General features: G+C 38.5%; 1 protein-coding gene across 1 annotated transcript in view; it reads right to left on the bottom strand.

Moving 5' to 3' along the window:
* The window catches only part of MTBP (MDM2 binding protein), a 155,181-nt gene that overhangs the window by 65,295 nt on the left and 69,991 nt on the right, over window positions 1–19,895 (bottom strand). The window contains exons 9-11 of the mRNA XM_033933248.1: window positions 9,973–10,067; window positions 7,453–7,525; window positions 207–324 (exon numbers count right to left, since the gene is read on the bottom strand). Coding sequence (XP_033789139.1) covers window positions 207–324; window positions 7,453–7,525; window positions 9,973–10,067 — 286 coding nt within the window. The remainder of the gene's footprint in view (window positions 1–206; window positions 325–7,452; window positions 7,526–9,972; window positions 10,068–19,895) is intronic.

A 19,895-nucleotide genomic window follows, 5' to 3' on the forward strand; every position in this document is an offset into this window, starting at 1 on the left:
AAAAGGAGCCCTAAGTTTATAGCTCATGGCAGATGAAAAAGTACACAAACTGACGAAGCTCATGGAAAAAGGAGCACACACTGAAATAAATTTAACCTTGTATTGTTATCAAGGAGAAGATACATTTTCACTGTAAAAGTTTGACAATTTCTAAATTCTACTTAAACAGAATTTAACATTACAATAGTAAATATGGTGTCTCTTACCACTGATGGCTTTTGGCTTTCTGGCCATATACTCTTTCCATTTTTTTGTGTTAAGTTGACTGGACGGTGGAACAAGTATACTGCTGACTTTGCAGGGCAAAATAAATAGTGCTCCCACCTACAGGAACAAAGTAAACCAGAAATATTTCCTCAATATATTCATGTTTATTGTGAACTTATTGGCAATGCAAGTCAAAGTGGTTCACAAAATAAAATATATACCCTTCAAAAAGGGAAAGGAACTCCAATAAAGTCGTAGGAAAGACACAATGATACAAGTAAGGCATTCAAGTGCTGACCAGTATTCTGTTAGACTAGAAAGTTCACTCAGATGTAATAAGAGCAGTATGCCTCTTCACTCTCCTAGAGGTACGGTGTCTACTCTGTCTACTCTTCAATACTGAAAGCATCTAGGGCAGTGGTTCACAACCCTGTCCTGGAGGACCACCAGGCCAGTCGGGTTTTCAGGATAGTCCTAATGAATATGCATTGGGCAGATTTGCATGCATGACACCTCTGTTATATGCAGATCTCTCTCTTGCATATTCATTAGGGCTATCCTGAAAACCTGACTGGTTGGGAACCACTGATCTAGGGTATATGCCTGAAATCTTGACAATCTCTAGGTAACAGGGGACTGATTGGTGAGGCCTGACTTTAGTACAGGAAGAGGCGGTCGGAGCATACCGCGAGTGATTTCCTTCACTCGCTGGTGCTCCGGTTGCCCTCTCCTGCCTCCCCTTTGCGGTTGGAAAATGCCGCGAATGACCGGGACCATGAACCGTGGACAGCGAATTCGCAGGGGAGCTTTGTACATCACAGGACCAGATGATGTACATCAGATATAGATAGCAGAGGAGCTGCCAGGCTATTGGTCTTTCCTGACTGACTGTACAGTGTATTTCATTAAATTTTTTGTTGGTAAAGGGATGTAGTGTGAATATAAGAAAGCTCTGATGGCCAAAAAAAGATTTCAAGCTTTCACATACTACTAATTTTGCAAACCACCTTGCCCTGTTCAGACTGGATAATACATATTAAAATTTAATACTAATATTGATTCTACAGCACTTCGAGGATATATTTTAAAAACTGACTATTTTGGATGTCAACTGTAGCAAGTTCCACAAAATGAGATACCTGAGCATACTTAAGAGATTGTGCAGTTATCATATCACGTGGACAAGATTAAAATTAAATGCATTTACAGGATTTGAAGAGCATTTCAACCAACTGTTTGAGGGCCACAAAGGAGGACTTTGGGGGATACATGTGGCCCTGGGAATGCATATTGAAGACCATTGGGTTAATCAAATGATAAAGCTTGAAGTATTTGGTATGCATAGATACCTTTGTAGAAAAAAACAACAAAAAAAACACACACTCAGAGGTTGAGCAGCATTTAGTGTTGGAATACAAAAATATAGACAATGCACAGATGCCAAAAAAGAGATGGCATGTAGTAACAGTGGTCCACAGAATAAACTCATGTCCAACTTGGTAATGTTGAAGAGAATGTGGTCTCTTAAGACTTCTTAATTTTGGCAAAGCAAAAAAAAAAAAAAAAAATTTTCTGGCATACTCACACAGAAACTGTATGTCTCAAAAAAGGGAATAAGGTCCACACCAAATAATAAAGTCCAATATATACACACATATACACACACACACAATGTGGGACCACAACCGGACTTAATGGTATTACTATTACTACATTATTAAATTATATTTTGTCATACATGAAGGAGGGAAAAAAAGACCTCAGTGAGTGGAACAGACTGCGCTAATGAATATCACTGCAGTGCTGCACAACTCAAACTCAATCCAATCATAGGTCAAAAACCTCCAAAAAACAATGTCTGTAGTTATTACTCAATACAAAAACTATAATGGCACTTAATTTAGAAATCCCTATGGAGCAACTCTATTTCACATACAGCTTCTTCAAGGGAAAATATGCTGTCTATATCAAAACAGTAGTGCAGGCATTCTTTTACGCTCTGCCACTTTGCAATGCAAAACTCCCCTTAGGCATCTGGGATCCTGGGATGCACCGGGAAGGGGCCTAAGACTCTGATTGGCCCAGGTGCTTAAGGCCAACCACAGCCTTAGGCCCCTCCCTGGTGCATCCCAGGATATACCGGGAAGTGAAAGGCCTGCCATTTTGAAGAAGCAGGCCTGCCGGCAGGAGGGAATAAGCACCCCTCCGTCATAGAGGTACAAGGAGTGGGGGGGGGGTCATTGGGGTGGACCCCAGTGGGGAGGGAGTGGGCATCCCTCCTGCTGGGAGTTTCAGGGGTGTTGACGGGGGGTGGGACCCCAGCAGTGGGAGGGAGTGGGCCTCGCTCCTGCTGGGGGTGTCAAAGGATTGTTAGGCATGCCTCTCGGAAGGTTAGCTCCTACCCTACTCATCTTGAAAGGGTATCTGAGGTATCACACAATTTGGACTACTCAATTTAGGATCTTTGAGTGTTTGCTGAAACATAGACCATGTAGGGTCCGTATTTCACTTCTGTGAGCAGACACATTCTGTACCTAAATAAATCCTGAGGCAGCTTTTACCTCATATACGTAACCATCAGGCAAATAGATGGGAAGCTATGCCTGCTGTGCAGTATCCTTAAGAATGGAAGAAAAGCCATGCTAGGTCAAAACCAAGATCAATTGACCCAGCATGCTGCCTCTGTCAGTGGCCAGTCTGGGTCATAAGTACCTGACAAATGCCAAACAGAACCATTCTCTTCTATTCTCCAAGATCCCCCTTTTTAGCTCCAAGCGGAGCACAGCAGTAGTGTGGCATTGAATTGAGTTGCATTTCTGGGAGTCCCAATTAAATTTGACGGCTTTCTCCCCTTTCAGACAAAGATTTTATAATCTGTGCAGCATACACATGTATATGTGCACCTCCACCTATGTGTACACCCAAATGCTAAGTAATGCACTTAGAATATACCACATATCCTCATATGCATGGATATGACTAGTATATTGGCATTTGCACACATTTTTGGCACCTAAGCAGCTCCTTACAAAAATATCCCCAGTTGTCCTACACACACGTCACTTATAAAATTACCTCCAATCCTAGTCAGGTTGGTTGAAGTTAATTTTTCAATGGCTATAACTCTGCACATATTAGGGATGGAACGTTCAAATGGGTATGATCAGGCAGGAACCCACTACTCATGCTCAGAAAACTTTGTAAAGGTCAATCTGAGCTATTAGAGAAAGGCCACTCGGTGCCGTACAGCCATTGAAAAGTTAACTTCAACTAAGAGATGGGTAGGGCGGGATTGTGTGGCTGTTGTATTCTGCTATCCACAGAGAACACCTGTTACAGGTGTGCAACATTCGCTTTCTCCATGGAAAGCAGTATAGACAATGGCCACACATATGGAGACTCCAAAGCTACGAGTTGCTGAATTCTGACTAGGAGCAACCCAATACAGAAGGAAGAAGAGGTAGGTTGAAGTTATGTAACTGAATTCTTAAGGATCAACATGGAACTGTTAATACAACAATGACAGATAAAGTGTGAGGGGAGCTCCAGGTGGCTGCCCTACCAATATCCATTAAAGGGTCAGAATGGAAATACTCAAGGTAAACTGCAGAAGTCATGATTTATGAGCCACCATTGTTGATTGTTCATTTTGTTTAGCTTTTAAAGCAAATCAAAGACGGTTAATGTAAGAACTTGATGAACAGATACCCCAGAAACAGCAACTTGGGACAACCTGAATTCAAAAGCGGCACAAAGTCAGGCTCACTTAGGACAACCTGAATTCAAAAGCGGCACAAAGTCAGGCTCACTTAGGACAATTCGCAATTGGCTGTTATGTGAATTATTGATTGGCCAATAATCATCATCATATCCCACTGCCTCACTTAAATACGAGAGCTTCTCTAGACAGGTGGAAAGACATTACTGCACATCAGGAAGCTCCTGGCTAGCTTGAACAGCCATTAGAAACTACTTTTAAAATTATTTGATAACATCAGTCAACATAACATCGTACTTCTTAACCACGCAACCATAAGTTCTAAACGGTTTACAAAAGATTATAAACTAAAGACAATTTAATGATGACAAAAAGAAATTATTTGACCAAGTATTTTGAAAAGAGATGAGTTTTCAGTTGAGTTTTGAAATGTTTATAAGAACAGGCTCCAAGCAATAACAATCAAAATTCTCTATCATGTGAAGCTGCTTGGAATGCTAAAGTATGATCCAGAAGTTTTTTGCTTTTACAGTTCTCTCCAGCTCTGGTCTAAAATTTATACATTATGTATCTGCAGCCACAGAATTCCACCCTCCACTTGAGTGGAAGCAAAAAGTTCAGCATTGGCACCAGCTTTTTCTGCCCAAGGTAAATATATTAAGAATTACACCCAAACTTCCAGACTTACTAGCAGCAGCTCAGCACAGCACAGCCTCTGCTGACTAAATCTAAACTAAACTAGACTAAACCTTAAGTTTATATACCGCATCATCTCCATGGAAGTAGAGCTCGGCATGGTTTACAAGAACTTAAAAATGAGAAAGGGTAGGAAAAGGTTTACATAAGTTTATAAGTCGAGTGGAAAAGTAAGGGAAAAGAAATTACATGTTAGAGAAGAGCCAGGTTTTTAGTTGCTTGCGGAATAAATGGAGGGAGCTCAGGTTCCGCAGCGGGATAGTAAGGTCATTCCAAAGACCTGTGATTTTGAAAAGAAGTGATTTTCCCAGTTTACCTGCATGGAAAATACCATGTAGGGAGGGGAAGGATAGTTTTAATTTATGGGTGGTCCTGGTGGAGTCAGGGCACGAGGAGTTGAAAGAAAGTGGGATTAGGGAAGGAAGGATGCCGTGAATAATCTTAAAAGCCAGGCAAGAGCATTTGGATTGGACTCTGGAAATCACTGGGAGCCAATGAAGATTGGCCAGGAGTGGGGAGACGTGGTCAGATTTACGTTTTGCAAAAATCAGCTTGGCTGCCGTGTTCTGAATAAGCTGGAGTCTTTGGAGGCTTTTTTTTGTTAAGCACAGGTAAATGGCATTACAATAGTCAAGTTTGGAGAGGATAATGGATTGGATAAGACGGTGAAATGTTTTTGGTGGACTTTTCTTAATGAGCCCAAAACTAGCAGCCTGAAAGCCTTACTTCAAAGTAAACAGAACACAAAGACTATTAAAATATAACCCCCCACCCACCCCAGTGTAGTATGGGTACCTTTTTCTTTTCTTCGAGTCCTTACCTGCAGACTTCAGGCTGCTGGCAGCATCAGTCAGGTGAACATGCTGCCTTCTGCAGCAGTCCTGGAAGCTTTTCCTCTGCTACACTTTCTGACCCTGTAGAGGCAGGGCACTGTAGAGAGAAAGCTTCCGGGCGCCACCAAAGGCAGAGTGTTCAATTGACTGATGCTGTCAGCAAACCGAAGTCTGCAGGCGCTGAAGCATGGTGAGGGAAGAGCACCCCTCTATGACCTACACCCAGGACGAACTGCCCAGACCTCCTTGGTACACCACTGCTGCATCCAAGGCTCTCCTTATGGTTACTGCAGCCAGGATATGCATTCAGCTGCTACCTGGGGTTCCACACAAATGTATATCTACGAGTGTCCCACTGACAGCTGAAAATATCTGATGCCACAAAAGCAGCATCCAACCATGTCATATATGCAGCTTCTTTAACTGTTTTCTGAATTTGAAAGTGAGTGAGGGAACGATGGATACAGTGAAACAGGCTCTGTGTCAGAATGAGAACTCCCTAGCCATTTCTAAATCTAAAAGATGAGTATTACTCTAAGTTATTAAGTTTAAACAGTTTATAAGCTAAAGAGATATACACAGTTTGAAAATGAAATTGAAAAATTAAATTAAATTGCAGAATACAGCAATAAACTGAAGAAAAGGCATTCTAGAAAAGGGTAAATTACAGAGAGTATCTAGCTGTTATCAGAAAGAAAATGGTGGAGCTAGAAAATCCAGCTCATAGAAACTGCAGGATAAAAGCTATTAAGGGTCTCAAAAACATACCCAGAAAGGACCCATTAAGAGCCATTAGCTCAGGAGATAAGGGAAATTAGCCAACCTTAGGATCCACAACTAAGGACAAAAAAAGGTCTCTCCTTCTTATTCTAACTTGAGAGTAGCTAATAAATGTCTGGACTTGCTTACTGTGAATCAAACAGCCAGAAAGCACCTGAAAAGGCAACACATCTGCTGACAGAAATGGAAAGAATTCTGGTGGTCTCAAACGCAAACTCTTTGCAGGGCCACATTTTGGATTTGTAGGTACTTGGAGGGCCTCAGAAAAAATAGGTAATGTCTTATTAAAGATGACAATTTTGCATGAAGTAAAACTCTTTATAGTTTTTCTAAATCTTTGCTTTTGGCTAAGTCCTAATAATAATATTGTAATTTATAGCTAGAGACTTATGATCAAGAAACTGCTTTATTTTACTTTTGTGATTATGATAAAAATATTGAGGGCCTCAAAATAGTACCTGGCGGGCCACATGTTGCCCCCAGGCCGCAAGTTTGAGACCACTGATCTAGACTGAGAAAACTAATACCTCACAGAAACACAGAGTCATAGAAAAATATTAGCTGTTAACAGAGTCACAAAGAGAAACAAGCCAAATACCTGTTTGTGTTTAATAAGGAAAAGAGGCCCGAACACCAGTGTCGAAATAACTAAAATAAATCAGAACAGGTTCATTAAATGAAAGCTGACTTCCAAAGGAGACGGCAGTTTGGAGGGGTGGAAAGGAAGAAGTGGAAGAGAAGTATGGATCTCGAAGACATACTTCAGTTCCATAGAATAGCTACTTTTATTTTTTAACAGGAGCTTATACCAAAGAAGGCGTTCCCGACTCAATTGAAATCCAGGCATTAAACTGGATCAGGATTCAGGAGAACAAGTCCAGAAGGACACTCCAAAATCAACTGAGACTCAGAATTAAGCTGGCTGGGGAGCATAAACCCCCCCAAAAGGGTACTTGAAACTCAAATGAAACTAGATAGAAATCAGTTCAGGAGCAAGACTGTTAGCCTATAATCTATCCACTTGGGAAAACAGAGAAAATCATTCCATGATGCATAATAACCTTAAAGGGCGAGTAACTTGATGACTATTTTCTTCCTTTGCTGGTTGACAGAAACAACCCATTTGTCTGGATTGGTCTGATAACATGCTAAAGAAAAGATACGGTACACACTTAAATTCCAGTCAATTTTAACTTAACATAAAAGAAAATGATGTACCTCTCCATGCAATGAAGACAGTTGGTCCAATAGCAGCTTGGATTTCCCTCCAGCACTGTTTCTTGTCAAACCTCTGATATTTTTGTTACAGGAAACACCTCTGCACAGATTTTTTTTTTCTATCAGAAGTATTCTATGGTCACATAGGACAAAAATTTAACCAACTGCATAAGCTGAAGAGCTGATTCTGCCTTGGTTTCAAATCACTAAACATGGATTATTAAAATTTTTATCTCCTGCTCCTGTTGGTTTAACCTTGAGGAGAAACCTTTGGTGTGTTCTCCAAATTACATTGGAGGACAGCCATTTCCCAACTTAATTCTCAAAAGCTTTACTCTCCATTTTTAATGTTCTTTAAAATTTAATGAAGGTATGAAAAAAAACCTCAGAGCTTCGGACTAGGGTAGTAATTTTGATATACCTGCATATTATCAGAACAAAAACATAGTAACATAGTAAATGATTGCAGATAAAGACTTGAACAGTCCAGCCAGTCTGTCCATTAGTTATTCTCATTAAAAATATATGATTAAATTAACTTGTTTCTTCTTTTATATTTCTGGGTCATGGACTAAAGTCCACCTGGTATTGTCCTAGGTTCCAACTGCTGAAGAAAGAAAATGTTCATCTGATCCTATGTCATGAAACACACTACTGCAGGGAATATTTACTGTTGCCCTTGTATTCTTAGTGGTCTTTAATATTACCATTCCTCTTCTGACAGCCACTCCCAGGAATTATTTGCCAGCCTTAGCATCTCTAACTGTGCATCAGAAGCTACTACTGTTAACAGCAGTTCATCTTAGCTCCCTCTCTGAGCACATCACCCCTATGGGAACTTTGAACCTGAATAAAGATTAACTGTGGGAAAAAAAAATCATCATCATGATAATTTCACTTTCACAGTCATGCATAGATAATAGAGGGGATATGAGGGTCAACTGAAACGTTTCTGGCCTGACCAAGATTAGCATCACAATTCCAGAAGATGGCATTGACAAACATCTACGGCTAGATTTTCAAGTAAGTCTGATGTCTAGTTTAGTCTTGTCAGCCTTTTCAAGTGAACAACTGCTCCACTTTATAAAAAAACAGAAAAAGTTGAAGAGGAAGTGACATCATTGAGTTGAATGTCTGCTTGAGCCTATGGTTCCTCAACAATTAGAGGCAATCTGCAAACATTAGATCATTGGAGTGATATAATTTGATGCTCTGGATCACTCTGTCTAGCCCAGTGGGTCTCAAACTGGTTTTTTTTTAGCTCCGACACACTAAACAGAACAAATGTTTTTCATGGTACATTATAACCAACAAAAAATTAAATTTGAGAGTCATTTATTTAAAGTTCTTTATGCTATGTAATTGTAACAATGGTGAAACTAGAATAGAATTGCTAATCAATGCAATGGATAAGCTTGATTTAAGTGCAAATTAACTCAAAACACGGCTCAATAGTCGACAAGCAAACATGCATTTCATCATCCACCATCTGCAGTCATTCTCTTTTTTTTTTAATTTAATTTCTGTCAGAGCTGAAAATCCAAGTTCACAAAGATAAGAAGATCCAAACAGTAGCAAAAGCTTTGATTGCTTTGTAACTCAAGTTAGGATAACTTCTGCATAAAAAAATAAAACTAAAAATGACTTGTAGTTAGTTTTAAGGACCAATTACATTAAAGAATGATGTTTGTCTAGGCGGTTGTATTCTTTATACATGCAATGCTCATAACATTGACAGACTCTTCCATACGCAACATACATGTCATCTATTCTAGTGTATACTTATGAAGGGAATTTTTTAAAATAAAATAAAATTTTGGAATCTCTTGTGGCACACCCGTAATCTCTTCAGGGCACATCACTGAGCTGCAGCATACAGTTTGAGAGATACTGGTCTAGCCCAAGCTTCACCATCAGGAAATGAGCAAAAAGAAAGTGGAAGATCTTCAGGAATTTGCATTAAAAGGCATCAGTCCACGGCTCTTGCTACTAGCACTGGCGCTAGTAGACAGATCTGCAGGTAACTACAAAAAACAGTGTAGCAGCCTAGGAGAACATTTGAAAAAGTCAGCATTGATGGTGAAACAGGTACCGTCAGGCCATGGCTGTTTGCAACCATCAAAATAAGTGTAGATTGTTCTATTTCAACATGTTGTATTTATTCAAGCACAAAGCATGAGTTTTTTTGCATGAACTTAAAATATTAAAAATAAGAAAAGAGTGAGAGGTATTTTAGGATCGATGATAGAAAAGTGGAACCTCATAAGATTTCTGAGATCATTTTCCTCTCACATAAACACTTATTGCATAGTGATAGGTGAGATTTTGTGTATTCATTGTGGATTGCTCCATATTAATCCCCCATACCATCTTTTTTGTGGATCAGTGTTGCACGTGGCATCTCCCCATACTGCATACAGTTTCCTAGCTGCTTCTACACACAAACACATACCCATGTGCTTCCAAGATCCAAACCCTGATTTGAAATGGAGTGATAGTTGATCAAAATGCAAAGGATACAGTTTAAACTCAAGGTCTGAAATGAAGTATGGTGGGAGATCTGAAAGCATCACCATCTGTATAAAATCTAAAGCAGAGCTGTAATAATGGAAAACCTGAAAAGACAAGGAAAAGTCAGTTGGTCAGAATGTCATCAAATTTACAAAATAAACAAAAATCAGGCATTACTAGTGAACTTCCCAGTTCCAGTCACTATTGTTCCAAAATAAACAAATAACCAAACATTATTTTGAAGTCTGCATTTTTTTTTTTTTTTAATTCTTTATTCTTTATTCATTTTCATATTTTACATGAAGTGTACAAAATATTGAATTACAACTAATGAATACACAATATCACTTTTATATCTATTACATAATATTCTAAACATATTTTTATCCCCTCTTCCACCCCCCACCCTTCAAGTACTTTCCAATCACCTTATACATATTGTATACCATATTATAACATGTTATGTAAAATTATTTTCACTACCCCCCCTCCATGTGTGCCACAAAGAAGACAATGAAAAGAAGAAAAGAAGAAGAGAAATCCTACTATTCATTCACTACAATATTTTGTCAATGGCCCCCATATTTTTATAAATTTAGGATATGTCCCTCTTTGTATTGCTATTGCTCTTTCCATTTTGAATATATGACAAATTGTATTCCACCAAAATGTATAATTAAGGTTACTATGATTCTTCCAGTTATTGGTTATATGCTGAATGGCAACCCCTGTAATGACTAGTAAAAGCTTGTTATTTTCTGGTGAAATTTGACTTTTTTTTCTCATCATCATTCCAAATAACACTGTATCTTATGATATTGCTACATGATTTTCCATCAATTTATTAATTTGTGGCCAAATTGCATTCCAAAAACTTTTAATGTAGGAACAATGATACAGTAAATGATCCAACGTCCCAGGTTCCAGATTACAGTGCCAGCATTTATTGGACTTAGAACTATCTAATTTTTGCAAACGTGTAGGGGTCCAAAAAGCTCTATGTAATAAAAAGAACCAAGTTTGTCTCATAGATGCTGACACTGTACATCTCATTCTCCAAGACCAAATTAGTGGCCATTGAGATGCAGTAATTTGATGCTTAATCTCAATGCTCCAAATGTCTCTTAGACCATTTTTTGGTTTTTTATTCAAATATCCAGATATTAATTTATACCACAATGCGGCTTGATGCCCTAGGAAGTCTGCTTGGAAACATAAGAACTCTAAACTATATTGATTATTCAATGTTTTCCATTCAGGGAACCCAACCTGAATGGCCTGCTTCAATTGCAACCATTTAAAACTTTGTGTTTTACTAAGACCAAATCTATGTTGCAATTGTGAAAATTCCAGCAGTTTACCTTCTGAAATAACATCATTTAGAGACCGAATGCCTGCAATAATCCAGTTCTTCCAAAGGATTTGAGCTCCGCCAATTTTGATCTTGGAGTTTATCCATAAAGACTGATTAGTTGACTTGTTTATTGGGATAGGTGTTAATTTACTAATAAATCTCAACGTTTTCCAAGTATCCATTAATATTTTATTTTCTCCGTATCTTCTAGGCATGTTGATACTTGGAAGATGAACTAAATTTAGGGGAAACATAAGGTGCCATTCCAAATACAACCAATCCGGTGCATTATCTATAAGTTCTGGGAAGATCCAATACATACCCTGACGTAAAATATAGGCTTGATGGTACCTATAAAAATTTGGAAAATTTACCCCTCCCTCCTTAATTGATTTTTGCAAAGTTACTAAAGCTATTCTAGATATTTTACCAAGCCAGAGAAATTTCGTTAAAATGCTATTAAGCTTTTTATAAAAGGACCCCTGAAAATAAATAGGTATCATACTCATTTGGTAACAAACTACAGGCAATATCATCATTTTAATAGTTTGAACTCTCCCCCACCAAGAAATATGTAAAGGGTTCCATTGCTCACACAACTCCGTAACTCTTTTTAATACAAATTTTTCATTTTCTTTTACAGTATCTTCAATTGTATTTTTAATTTGAATACCAAGATATTTAAATCCTTCTTCCTTCCATATGAACGGAAAATCATCAAATAGTCCTTTCACACAATGAACATTTAAAGGTATAATTTCCGACTTACTCCAGTTAATTTTATAACCTGAAAATTTACCAAACATATCAATTAATTCTAATAGACAAGATAAGGTAGACTCTGAATTTCTCAAATAAAGTAAAATATCATCCGCATATGCCGAAATTTTATATTCCATATCAGAATATGGAATACCCTGTATCTCCCCTGCTTGCTGTATTGCTAACAATAAGGGTTCTAATACAACATCAAATAACAAAGGAGATAAAGGACAACCTTGTCTAACTCCCCTTTGCAACTTAAAACCTTCAGATAACCTATTATTAATATTTAATCTTGCAATCGGGAAGCTATACAATGTTTTTACCATTTGTATAAATCCAGAACCTATACCAAACCATTCTAAAGCTTGATACATAAAATTCCATTCTACCCTATCAAACGCTTTTTCTGCATCCAATGAAACTGTAAAAGCCGGTTCATCCATTTTTTTTATAAATTTAACATATGAAACAATAATCTAGAGTTATTAGAGGAATGCCTTTTAGCAACAAAACCAGTCTGATGCGTGTCTATAATATGTGGGAGAGCTTTGGCTAATCTCAAAGCCAAAATTTTCACCAAAAGTTTATTATCAACATTTATTAAAGATATAGGCCTGTAGTTCGAAACCAAAGTAGGATCTTTATTTGGCTTAGGCAAAACAATTACTATTGATTCAGCCATAATACCTTTAATATCACCTTTTATAAGTTGTGTCTGATATAAATTTAGTAAATATGGGGAAAGGACATTTTGAAATGTTTTATAAAATTGTACTGTATAACCATCACCACCTGGAGCGGATCCAACTCTAAGAGATCTCAATGCTGTTTCTAATTCTTTTAATGATATAGGTTCATCTAAACTCCGTTTTATATGATCAGGAACCTTAGGTTCATTAATTAAATCTAAAAAATTTTTACCATCTTTTTGCCTCTCCAAATAAGGCTCGGAAGAATACAGGTCCTTATAAAATTTTAGAAATTGTTTTAAAATTATATCCGTTTGATTTGTTATTATACCATTATCATCTTTTATCCCATTAATATTAGTTTTTCTTTTTTTTGCTTTAAGATAATTCGCTAATAATCTTCCCGCCTTATTAGAATTTCCATAATATGGAGGGACAGATTTCATGTCAGATTAATTGTATTATCAATAAGGGATGTATAATTATATATAAATTTGGAAGGAATATTTTATTGATATGGAAAAGGGTGGGAGGTGGGGGGGGAATAAAAACATGTATAATAATATTGTTTAAGAATGCCAAGTGTGTTATGTAAATTAATTGTAATAATACTGTACCCTTGTTGAAAGAAATAAAAAGGAATAAAGATTTAAAAAAAAAAAAAGAATTTCCATAATACATTGTCTGCTTGGAAAACAAATCTCTTCTTATCATTTTTGAAGCTAATTCATTATATTTACCTTTTGCTTTCAAAAGAGCTTGCAAAACCTCATGTTCCCATTTACTTACCAATTTAGTTTCTAATATTTTAATTTCTTTTTCTAACTCTATATACTGCATTTTAATCTGTTTCCTAACAAAAGCTGAATAGGATATAATATAACCTCTCATAGTCGCTTTAAATGCGTCCCATACATTTTCAATAGATGTATCCTCCACTAAATTCATTTGGAAGAAATCACTAATTTGTGTTTTAAAGTTTTCCAAAAATTTGTCGTCCACAAGCAATGCAATATCAAATCTCCAAAGAGGTCTTCTATTCTCTAATTGATCTAATTGTAATTCTATCCATACTCCCGCATGATCCGAAATAATAATAGGATCTATGGAAGCTTTAATCACTTGTTGCACCTTATATGATGAAATAAAAATATAATCTATTCTTGAAAATGATTTATGAACCTGTGAACAAAATGAAAATTCCTGATCATTAAAATGAAGAATACGCCATATATCCTTCAAATCACATGATTGAGCCAAATTATCTAAACCTAAAGATTTTATACTTTTACCTGGTTTTTTATCCAATAATGGATCCATTACAGCATTAAAATCTCCAGCCACCACTAAATTAGAAGCAGCCAGTGGTAACAACATACTCTGCAACTTTTTTAAAAATTCTGATTGATTCGAATTAGGGGCATATATATTGAACAACGTCAGGGTATTATTTCCCATACTTATATCAATATGTAACCATCTTCCATTGGAGGAAGAAGACTGGCCCTACTCCAAGGACGTGGACCTACGCCCCCCAAGGAACTCCCGAATAAAGAAGATGGGGATCATCGTAGGCGACTCCATCATACGACATGTGGACAGCCACACCGCAGGAGGAAGAGAGGACAGAGTTGTCACCTGTCTGCCTGGAGCAAGAGTGAAGGATGTGACCAACAGGATCTCCAGGATCATAGATGGAGCAGGGGGAGAGGACACCGCTGTACTTATCCACGTGGGAACAAATGATGTGAGCGGGCGGAAGTATGACAGGGAAGAGATGAAGGGCCAGCTCACTCGGAAGACAACTGAAGATCAGGGAGGTGAAGGTGGCCTTCTCTGAGATCCTCCCAGTACCAAGAGCGGATGGAAAGAGACAAGGGGAATTGCAAGTAATCAACGCCTGGATGAGACGATGGTGCGAAGAAGAAGGCTTCGACTTCGTGCGCAACTGGACGGCGTTCTGGGGAAAAAGCAAGTACTACAGAAGGGACGGACTACACCTCAACAAGGAAGGAGCAAGAGTTTTGGCAGGCAACATGAAGAAGGCAATCGAGAAGGCTTTAAACTGAAAGATAGGGGAAAGCCGACAGTCGACCACCGGTCGATGGTACGGATAGCAGGATGCCCCGGCGAAGAAGCCAAGGACTACTACTCCTACACAAGAGAAGACGACCTCACAGCCAATAAGGGAGAAAAAGCAGGAAGGGACAACTCAGACACAGGAGGGGACGACCACACAGCAAACAAGGGTGATAACACAGGAGCAGTAAATGATACCGTAATTGAAACTACAGGGACAGCCAAGAGTAGAAGGTCCAAAAAGGTAACACGAAGGGAACTTAGATGTATGTATACGAATGCTAGAAGTCTGGGTAACAAAATGGGGGAACTAGAGACAATAGCAAGACATGACATATTGGACATCATTGGCATAACAGAAACATGGTGGAATGAAGAAAACAAATGGGACACAGTACTACAGGGATACAAACTGTATAGAAGAGATCGAGTAGGGCAGAAAGGTGGAGGTATTGCTCTATATGTTAAGGAGGGAATAGATTCTGTTGAAATGGTTACAACAGAAATGAAAGAGAAGCTTGAGTCACTCTGGATCAAAATTCCTGGTCAATATGGTGCAGATACGAAAATTGGCCTTTACTATCGTCCCCCAGGACAGGCGGAGGAAACTGACTCAGAAATGATGGAGGAAATCAAACAAGAATGCAAGACAGGCAATGTAATTATATTGGGAGACTTCAATTTCCCAGGGATAGACTGGAAACTAGCAACCTCCAACTGCGGCAAGGAAGCCAAGTTCCTGGAGGTGCTAGGGGATTGCTTCCTGGAACAAATGGTAAAAGAGCCGACAAGAGGCAACGCCACCTTGGACTTGGTCCTAAATGGCCTCACGGGACCGATAACAGAAGTGGAAGTCATGGTTCCACTGGGAACGAGTGATCACAATGTAATCAACTTTAAACTTGACATCGGGAAAGGGAAACATGCCAAAACCTTAACCACCACCTTGAACTTTAAAAAGGGTAAATACGATAGCATGAGAGCCATGGTAGAAAAACGACTCGAGAAGATGGTGGACAAACTTGAAACGGTTGATCAGGCATGGACCCTACTGAAAAATACTATCACAGAAGCACAAGATCTCTACATTCCGAGGATTTCCAAAGACCAGAGAACAAAGAGAAAAAGAGAACCGGCATGGCTTACCATACAGGTGAAGGAAGCCATAAAAGAAAAGAAGGACTCTTTCAAAAAATGGAAATGCATAAAGACAACCGAAGCCTGGAACAAACATAAAGATGATCAGAAGAAATGTCACAAGGCGGTGAGGGATGCAAAACAGGAATATGAGGAAAAAATAGCCCAGGAGGCCAAAAACTTCAAGCCCTTCTTTAGATACGTGAAAGGGAAAAAACCTGCAAAAGAGGCAGTGGGACCCCTGGACGACCAGGGAAGAAAAGGGTACATCAAGGAAGATAAACAAATCGCAGACAAACTAAATTCCTTCTTTGCGTCCGTCTTTACGAAAGAGGACACCTCAACAATACCTGAAGCGGAGAAAGTGTTTGCAGGAGAAACAGAAGACAGCCTCACCACAGTTGAAGTGGACTTAGACCAGATATACTATCAGATCGACAAACTTAAAAGTGACAAATCCCCTGGACCGGATGGGATTCATCCGAGAGTCTTAAAGGAATTGAAGGTTGAAATCGGAGAGTTATTGCAAAAACTTGCAAACCTGACAATCAGAACTGGACAGATACCGGACGACTGGAGGATAGCGAACGTCACCCCAATTTTCAAAAAAGGATCGAGAGGGGAACCGGGCAACTATAGACCTGTGAGTCTTACGTCTGTCCCCGGCAAGATGGTTGAAGCACTGATCAAGGATAGCATAGTCCGGCACTTGGACGCACACGACTTGATGAAACCCAGTCAACATGGATTCAGGAAAGGGAAATCATGTTTGACGAATTTACTCCAATTTTTTGAGACCGTGAACGAGCAAATTGATAGTGGGAAGCCGGTGGACATAATATACTTGGACTTCCAGAAAGCGTTCGACAAAGTTCCACACAAAAGACTTCTCAGGAAACTACAAAGCCATGGCATAGAGGGGGATATACAAAGATGGATAGGCAAATGGCTGGAAAACCGAAAGCAGAGAGTGGGCATAAATGGGAAGTTCTCCGACTGGGAGAAAGTGACTAGTGGTGTACCCCAGGGCTCGGTACTTGGGCCGATCCTTTTTAATATTTATATCAATGACCTGGAGGAAGGAACATCCAGTGAGATCATCAAGTTTGCAGACGATACAAAACTATGCCGGGCGATCAGATCGCAGGAGGATAGAGAGAAACTCCAGAGCGACTTGTGTCGGTTGGAAACATGGGCAGAGAAATGGCAGATGAAGTTCAATGTGGAGAAATGCAAGGTAATGCATTTAGGCAATAAGAATAAGGAATACGAGTATACAATGTCAGGTGCAACTCTGGGGAAGAGTGAACAAGAAAAGGACCTGGGTGTACTGATAGATAGGACCCTGAAGCCGTCGGCACAATGCGCGGCAGCGGCAAAGAAGGCAAATAGAATGTTGGGCATGATAAAGAAAGGAATCTCGAGTAGATCGGAGAAAGTTATAATGCCGCTTTATAGGGCAATGGTCAGACCCCACTTGGAATACTGCGTCCAACATTGGTCTCCCTACCTAAAGAAGGATATAAAACTGCTGGAGAGGGTGCAGAGACGAGCAACAAAACTGGTGAAGGGTATGGAGAAACTGGAATACGAGGACAGACTTATAACACTAGGATTGTTCTCCCTTGAGAAAAGGAGACTGCGTGGGGATATGATCGAGACCTTCAAAATACTGAAAGGAATCGACAAAATAGAGCAGAGAAGATTATTTACATTGTCCAATTTGACACGGACTAGAGGACATGAAATGAAGCTAAGGGGGGACAGGTTCAGGACTAATGTCAGGAAGTTCTGCTTCACTCAGAGAGTGGTTGACACCTGGAATGCCCTCCCAGAGGAGATTATGACGGAATCGACCGTCCTAGGCTTCAAGAGCAAACTAGATGCATATCTCCTTAAGAGAGGCATATAAGGATATGGTGGACTATAAATTAAGCCAGGTGTACACCTGGCAGGGCCTCCGCGTGTGCGGATCGCCGGACTTGATGGACCGAAGGTCTGATCCGGAGAAGGCAGTTCTTATGTTCTTATCTGAATTTACTACCTTAAAATTGGCCATACACTTTTTATTTATAAGAACTGCTACCCCTGCTTTTTTACCTGCTGCTGGAGCAAAAAAAACATTCCTTCACCCACCCACCCTTTAGTTTCTGTGATTCCTTTATATTCAGATGAGACTCCTGCAAACAATAAACATCCGCATTTTGCTTTTTTTAAAAATGCTAATACCTTTTTTCTTTTGATTACATGATTCAGGCCATTGACATTAATAGAAAATAACTTAAAAGACATAATATATTTTAAACTTCTCATCATAATCTTCTTCCTTCCTTCCTTCATATTTAAGATCTAAAGAACTTCTCTCAATGACACACATTTTTACCCCTAAAGTACCCAACCCCTTATTGATCTTTTCCTTAATTATTCTAGTAATATCTTTAAAACCCATCTTTCCCCCCCCCCAATATAATGACTGCTTAAGGACACACATTGGAACAGCAACCCCAACTTCCCCCACCCCCCAGGCAACCAATATTTATTAATATCCCCTTTATCATTTCTTAAGATAAACTCATTAACCCTCCACAATGTATCTTAATATATCTCTCTTCTAATCATAAAATCCTTTTTTTTTTTTTTTTACCATTTTAAAATAATTACTTTCTCTATCTGTTATTTAACCTTTGGTCACATTAACCATTCAAGTTCTTTATTCCTTTCTGTTCACTCTTTACTCCAGCCATCCATCCCTTAATCGTCTAAAGTTCAGTCTCATGAATTTCCAGTCCATCCTTCTTGCCTTTACTTCTTTATATTTTTTTATTGTCTTTTTCCCTTGTTCATTTTATTTCCTGTTCTTTATTTCATATTCTTCTTTCTTCAACACTCCAGAAGTCTCATAGTTTTACATTAAATTTTTTGCTCAATATCCATCAAAACCAGACTTAATATTTTCTTTTCATTTCAACATCCATTATGCTAAAATGACATAGGTTCTGATTTTGAAAGAAAGGTCTTTAGCTTTTCCGGATCTTCAAAATACAAAGATTTATCCCCAGAAGATACCCTCATTTTTGATGGGTTATACAACCCATATTTATATCCTTTTTCCTTTAATTGAGGTCTCAATTCAAGGAATTTCTTCCTTTTGTTTGCTGTATTTTTAGCAAAATCAGGTAAAAACCATATTTTGGATCCTTTATAATTTAAATTTTTATCTTTCTTGGCAGCATTTAAAATTTCTATTGCTTGCTGGTATCTTAACATCTTAAAAATTAATGGTCTTGGCCTCCCTTGATTTTCCATATTTTTTATTGGAATCCTGTGCGCCCTTTCTATTTCCAAAGGCTGTTTAAAATCCAACTGCAGTATTTTAGGGATTAGATTTTCTAAAAACTGTATGGCATTTTTCCCTTCCAAATTTTCCTGCATTCCAAAAAGTTTTATATTCTTTCTTCTTCCTCAGTTTTCATAATCTTCCAGCTGATTTTTCAATTGAATCAATTCCAAACTGTCATTTTTACATCTTTTTCCTTCACATTCTAAACCCTCCATTTTAGCTTCTAACTCTGTTGTTCTTTTATTAGTTATTTCCATTTTCTGTGGATATTCAGTATTTCTTCCTTCATTTCAGCCATATTACTCACAGTCTCTTTCAGCATTTGTTTAATTTTCCTCAGTTCCTCCATAACTTCGGCTTTGCTCAACTCCTCCGACTCTTCAGCAGGAAGCGGAACCTTACTCGGGGTAATTTGATCCTGCTTCTGCCTTTTCGCCGACCCACCAGTTTCATTTTTATTTTGTCGGGTGCTTGCCATGCTCCCGCGAAGTCTGCATTTTAAAACTTTTACTCAGCTGATTTCTTAAAAGTAGTTGTACTTGAAACAATTTTTTATGCTGATTCTAGA

Source organism: Geotrypetes seraphini, chromosome 2 (assembly GCF_902459505.1).
Source record: "Geotrypetes seraphini chromosome 2, aGeoSer1.1, whole genome shotgun sequence".
Classification (NCBI taxonomy): Eukaryota; Metazoa; Chordata; class Amphibia; order Gymnophiona; family Dermophiidae; genus Geotrypetes; species Geotrypetes seraphini.